Here is a 6,842-nt window from a genome sequence, read left to right as displayed (position 1 = left end):
CACATTCCAAGGTATAGGCATACAACACCTTCACATATATTGATACCTTCATGGCCTATAGTTTTGATCCAATCACAAGCGGATGTGGCAATTCAAGTTCCTAATGTTCATAAGGGTGTGTGGTGGATCCTTCAATAACAATGATTAAGGAGCGACAAAAGAGGACAAAAATTTCAATTATATATAGATTTTCTCCTCGTGGAGGTATGGGATAGGTTATATTTTTGTATTCCCACTATACGTGTTTAGTTAATAAATGTTTTGAGTTTAACAAATTTTATGAAAAGTTTACATGTAGAATAGAAAGTATTTCAGAAGTATTTTCAATTACTATTTTCAAGTAAAATATATATTAATCTTAAATTTTTAATTGTATAATATTTATTATAAAATAAATATATATTTATATATATGTAACATAAATTCTTAGAAAATCATAACAATTTAAGTTAGAAACCAATATATATATATATCCTTGTAAATATATAAAAAAAAATATGTGCATTAAAATAAAAATAAAAATAGAAAAGTAATGTTATCAAAATTTTAATACATCAGTATTATAAATAAAAAATTCTTCTTATAAGAGAAAATGTAAATGTGAATGGCTTTGTTTTTAGTGCAAAATCCGTGATTTTTTGCTTTTGCCTAAAAATAATTATCTTTAAATATTTTATTCCTATAAATAGAAAATTTTAAATAAATATAATATTAAAGTTTGTCTTTTTTAAAAATATATATATATATATATATTTTTATAAATTATATCCATTTTACAAAAAAATATAATTACTTATATTATTTTTTAATTTATAAGTCATATATATATAATAATAAAAATTTATTTATCAATAAATCAATAAATTATTTATTTATCCACAAATTAATAATTCGTGTTAAATAATTTATCTGAGAATATTATTTTACAGGAGTTCAATTGTGCGTATGTTTTGGGTAACAATTTATTTCTTGCTCAATAGATTGCTTTTAAAATTTTGGGCTTGGGCTGTACCAAAGAAAATCATCCAGCTGGTCTGGATTGGACAGGCCCAAGCCTTCCTTCGCCCCTGCCTGCTAAAACCCTGCAAAACCCTAAAAACCCAAAACCAGAGAAGAAGGAAGAGGAAGAAGAAGAAGAAGAAGATGGGAAAGATTCCACCGTCATTCCGTACGTCAACAGTTCCAGTGACTACTCTCCTCAAAAACCCTCCTGCAGTTCTTCCTAAACAGTCCACTGTCCTAGAAACCCCCCAGAAGCCCCATCATTTTCCCAAGAAAAGACCTCAACCTTCAGGTAAAACCAAGAAAACTAGAACTCCTATCGAAGACCCTAAATCCCCAGTAATCTTCAACTCCCCCAATCTCTTAGATGCCAAGAAATTATTTGCATCCATCACCACCACCTCCACAACCCCACTTGACCTCCGATTCCACAACGCTCTCCTCCAATCGTACTCTTCAATCTCCACCGTCAATGACTCCATTTCTTTTCTGCGCCACATGATCAAATCTCAACCTTCCTTCTCTCCCGAACGGTCCACTTACCACATCCTGCTCTCCCAGTCCTGCAAATCACCCAATTCAGACCTATCCGCTGTCCATCAAACCCTCAATTTAATGGTCACCCATGGCTTTCCACCGGACCGCGTCACCACCGACATCGCTGTCCGATCGCTCTGTTCAGCGGGCCGAGAAGAGCACGCAATTGAATTGGTAAAAGAATTATCACTCAAACACTCGCCGCCTGATTCTTTTACCTACAATTTTATCATCAGGCATCTTTGCAAGACTAGGGCTTTGAGTACTGTCTACAATTTCATAGATGAGTTGCAAAACTCTTTTCAATTGAAACCTGACCTTGTTACTTACACAATTTTGATTGATAATGTATGTAATGGAAGGAATCTCCGGGAGGCAACACGGTTGTTAGAAGTATTAGGAGAGGCCGGATTTAAGCCAGATTGTTATGTTTACAATACAATTATGAAAGGTTATTGTATATTGGATAAGGGCAGTGAGGCAATTGGTGTTTATAAGAAAATGAAGGAGGAAGGAGTAGAGCCTGACCTTGTCACATATAATACTTTGATTTTTGGGTTGTCGAAGTCAGGGAGGGTTAAAGAAGCTAGGAAGTTTTTGGATATCATGGCAGAAATGGGTCATTTTCCAGATGCAGTTACATACACATCATTGATGAATGGATTGTGTCGGGAGGGAAATGCATTGGGTGCATTGGCATTATTGGAGGAGATGGAAGCCAAGGGTTGCAGTCCAAATTCATGCACATATAATACATTGCTTCATGGTTTGTGTAAGTTAAGAATGCTGGAAAGAGGGATTGAATTGTATGGAGTAATGAAGTCTGGTGGTATGAAGCTTGAGAAAGCTTCTTATGCTACTTTTGTGAGGGCCCTTTGTAAGGAAGGTCGAGTTGCAGAGGCTTATGAAGCATTTGATTATGTGGTGCAGAGTAAGAGTTTTGACGATGTTACTGCTTACTCAACGTTGGAAAATTCACTTAAGTGGTTGAGGAAAGCTAGAGAACAAGGCCTTGCTTCCTAAATGGTATGATTCTTATTCATGTTATTTAGTCTGTCATAGGCATTTATTGTTAATCCTTTTACTAGCATTCAAATGAAGTTCTTTTCTTTTTGTCCTTTCTTTTCTAGACTGCTCAAGTAGTATTGTGCTTGTTGCATGATAATTATTACTATGATCAACAAGAATGTGATTCCACCAATTGTTTTTTGATGGGTAAAACAACTATGATACGAATCAAAAGCATTTAGGATATGAAAATGGGATTCCACAAATTGTAATTTCTTAATTTTAGCAAACTAATGCAAAATGGTTCAATGGAATAGGATTTTGGAGCAAAGACTTTCAATTTTTTGTTGGTCACCAATGTAGTCTCTCTGATCCAATGGCATTGGTGATTTTTGTTATTGAACATCATAAGGAGATGTTTGTGTTGAGGTATTTTTCATGCTTGATAAATTGAAGTTCATGTTATGTCCTTCCATACCTAGAGATCTTTGAAGCTTTTTGTTGGCATAGATACAAACTCCCTTGGAAATCTTAGGATTACCACATTGGAGGGAAATAGCCACTTTGGTCACACTTTTTAACTTAAATCCAGTGATCACATTTTTTATTTGGATTATATATATATGTAGATAAAAGAAAATGATAATATATTAAAAGGGTCAAACAAAAATAGGCATACTTACACATCTACAAAGAAAAAAGAAACAACCAATGAATACAATCCCAATGTATTACTCAACATACAACTACTAGAAGAAATCCATTGAGGATGGGGAATCAACTTGAACATGATCCTAAAGAGACCCACAAGATCACATGCACAGATTAGAAATATAAGAGATTGGTTTGTGTGTTGCTCCCCTTCAAAATTCTTTGATTATGTTCCTTCCAAATTATCCAGAATAGGCAAAGAGGACTTGTCTCTAAGCCTTTCTTCTCTTCTTGCACATAAAAACTCTCATTCTAACACATTAACAAGTTTTCACCAAAAAATGGAGAACCCACAAAATGCTAAATTAAGATAACAAGAAGTGTCATAGCCCCCTAACTTCGCCACAATGGACGAGACAGTCTCTTGATTCTTCTGCATTTTTACACATACAACAATAACTCGCTAAAACCCAACCTCTTCTCCTAAGTCGGTCCATGGCTTGAATGCTCCTTAAGCCACTTCCCATGCGAAGAGATCTGCTTTCATGGGAGTCTAAGAGCCCCACACTATCTTTGAGGGGAAAGACACTTCTCATTCGAACTCCAAGGTAGAGTAGAAGGACTTAACAGGGAAAGCTTAACAAAGAAAGCCCCACTTTTACTAGCCTTCCATATTATTTTGTCCTTGTTCTCCTCTCTCCTACTCCTGCTGCTCCTTCCTAACACATGTAGCTTTTGAAGCAACTTGGAAATGTCTTAAGAAGGATGGGTTGCACAAGATCAATCTGCCCTCTACCACCTGAAAATCATTCACTCAAGTCTCTTTAGAAGCTACAAAGGAGAATAGAGATAAAAAAAGAGTCAAAGGAACATCACCACACTATTCATCGTGCCAAGAGTTGATTCTTCTCCTGTTACCCACTACAAACCTTGTCTTGGCCTTAACGACTCCTCATCTTTTTCTTATCATCTTCCACAAGCCAACACTACCATAGCCTTCCCTTCCTATTCGAGAGCACCAATGGGCTCTTCTCCAAACTTTCCCACTATTTATTTTTATTTTTATTTTTATTTTTGATAGGTAATAGCACTGAAAAATATTATATATAAAGAATAAAGGGTGCCCAAAGGCTAACCCAAAGCATACAGGAACCAAACTTTCCCACTATGACTATTTTCCAAAGCATATTCGTCCCCAAAGCGAATCTTAAACACGATATTCCTGATAAGGCTTTATGGAGAGTGGACAAGTCCTTAATGCCTAAGCCTCTTTCTTTTTATCGTTACAGATTAATGCATTTTATGAGATGAGGCTTCTTCTCAACAGCCCCTCCTCATGGGAAATCTCTTTGAAGTTTTTTCAGTTTTAAAGCTACCAATTTAGGAATAACAAAAAGGACCATAGATAAATTAGGATAGGCTACTAAGAGCACTTTTTAATCAAATTAGTCTCCCACCTTTGAGAGACATTGCCTCTTCCAAATTGTTGGTCTTTTGGAAAACCTCTCCTCTAGCACATCCCAAATGGTTGATGTCTTGAAAGGAGCCCACAAAGGCAAGCTCAAGTAACTGACAGACATTTCCTACTCTACAACCCATCATCAATGCTAGCTCCTCCACATTAGGGACCTTCCCTACCGGACTTGGTTTGCTTTTGTTCATGTTAACTGTTAGCCCTAAGAAACCTCAAACCAAAGCAGAACCCAAGCCATATAGATCATTTGATCTGATTGAGCTTTCTACACATATGATTGACTTGGATGAGTTTTCTTCATTGGATCAATCACTCCCAATAGTTTTCTCTTTTGTTTGTATCAGTTGAAATCGTGCTCTTTATCATATAGAAAAATCAGAAACAATGCTTGAATTGTCTCCCTTTTCTTCTTGGCACTTCTCAATACAATCTTATTGGTTATAAAATATATCATGGACAATGCTTGTAAAAGTAGAAGTATGAAAAATTGAGGCCATGGCTGGGAATTTAAATAGATCAATAGATTCGATCAGGTAGGAGTTTTGGGACAGCCCTTGGCGCAAACTTAATTCTGAAAGGCACAAAGTGCGCCTAAATCTTAGGCCTATGCGCAAGGTGCAACATGAGGCACAAAAACTTGAGCAAATTGAGGTGCGACCTACTATGTATATCATTGCCTAAAATAATATCATAAATTTTGTCCTGCAAACATTTATCATTTAATGATACTATTGAATACGATCCAAAATTTCAATTCAAGTAGCAAAGAAATCCAAGATTCCAAGCATTTAAAAGAAAATCCAACAAAAAACTAATGCAATTATGTAAAATTGAGATATATAACCAGAAATTTCAAGAAAAGTTCTTGGAAAAAAAGAAAGAAAATAAATGAGGCATGCCTCTCCAACAAGGCACATACCTTGACAAGCAAGGTTCTTCAACTGGGGAGTCACTACATGTTGGCCTAGGCACATCTAAGGTTTGCCTTTTAACAATTATGAGCACAGATGAGGTTAAAACCAAATGATTGGGACCTGAAAATGACACATGGATAGAAGTGTTCATTAGTTGTGTTAAAAGGTAGCTTGGGTGGGAAGTCCATCATTTGTAAGGTAACTTTCTATTTGATTTAGTAGTTCCATGGTCTTCTCCTGGATAACCTGATGTTGAAAGTTTTATTTGGCTTTAGAAGGCTAAAGATTTTCTACCACACATGAATATATTTGATGTAATTGAATCGTGTTTTATTGTCAGGGATGTGAAGACAACTGTTTGTTTCTATGCCATCAACTGCTATTGCATTTTGCTACACTGAGGCTAGATACATGGCTGAGGCTGGATACATGGTTGAGGCTTTTGTTCCTTTTCTTGCAAAGAAGTCTTAAATGGTCTTCTTTCTCCAAGGTTCTAAATGTGGGAAAGCTATTGTGGGTTCTATGGGTTGGAATTTTCAACTCTTCATTGACCTTCCCTCAAATGAGATAAATGCTTGTATATGTGGTACTTACACATCCAATGGCGGTTCTCAGACTCTGAACACCAAAAATCTAGCTGTGGTCCGGAGAAACCACAGTGAATACAAGGGATAACATGTTTGCTTTGGATGATTATCTGGACTACAAACCATATTTGATTTGATAAACTACATCCTGGTACTAATAAAGCTTGTAAGTTTATGCTAAGCTGATATGAGAAAATAAAATTAGCCACTTTCAAGGTGGTGAAGCCTGGTAACGAACTGCAAGCATAAGCATGGAATGCCATCGAGATTCTATTACTACTATTTTGTACTGATAGATTTGGCCACGGTAGGAACTGTGGCATTTTTTTCCCTTTTTGTTTTAAAATCACTTAGCTCCTGAGTCTTTGATGGCCTTGTAGACTTCTAGTTTTGCAGGAGTCTTCCATATTTCTTATTGATTTACTGTATGGACAGTTGACCTCCACAGAATTTTGTTTAATTTTGAGTAGATGTATGACCTGTCCTTTAGTAAATTCTGCTTTCAGATTTTCTTGCACCTTATGTATCAATGGAGAACTTGCAGACGTGGTATTTAGAAGTTCATTTGACTATAATTTGGGGAAGAACAATAGTGATATATGTTATGCTTGGAAAGATTATTAATCAATTTTAAAAATTGCATAGTTGTGAAGATATGGAAGGGATGTG

At 35.8% G+C, this 6,842-nt stretch overlaps 1 protein-coding gene across 1 annotated transcript; it reads left to right on the top strand.

Moving 5' to 3' along the window:
* Window positions 1-1,114: 1,114 nt before the first annotated feature.
* LOC117913670 (pentatricopeptide repeat-containing protein At2g17670) lies at window positions 1,115-6,695 on the top strand. The gene is made up of 2 exons (XM_034828712.1): window positions 1,115-2,565; window positions 5,927-6,695. The coding sequence occupies exon 1, from the start codon at window positions 1,144-1,146 to the stop codon at window positions 2,560-2,562; it is 1,419 nt and encodes a 472-aa protein (XP_034684603.1). The 5' UTR covers window positions 1,115-1,143; the 3' UTR covers window positions 2,563-2,565; window positions 5,927-6,695.
* The last annotated feature ends 147 nt before the right edge of the window (window positions 6,696-6,842 follow it).

This window comes from Vitis riparia, chromosome 4 (assembly GCF_004353265.1).
Source record: "Vitis riparia cultivar Riparia Gloire de Montpellier isolate 1030 chromosome 4, EGFV_Vit.rip_1.0, whole genome shotgun sequence".
Lineage (NCBI taxonomy): Eukaryota > Viridiplantae > Streptophyta > Magnoliopsida > Vitales > Vitaceae > Vitis > Vitis riparia.
Note: the sequence above shows the minus strand (reverse complement) of the source record. Positions and strands in the feature narration are given on the sequence as shown.

What these genes read in the sequence shown, in the direction of transcription:
- LOC117913670 (XM_034828712.1), top strand. Translation starts at nt 1,144, where the DNA reads ATGGGAAAGATTCCACCGTCATTCCGTACGTCAACAGTTCCAGTGACT.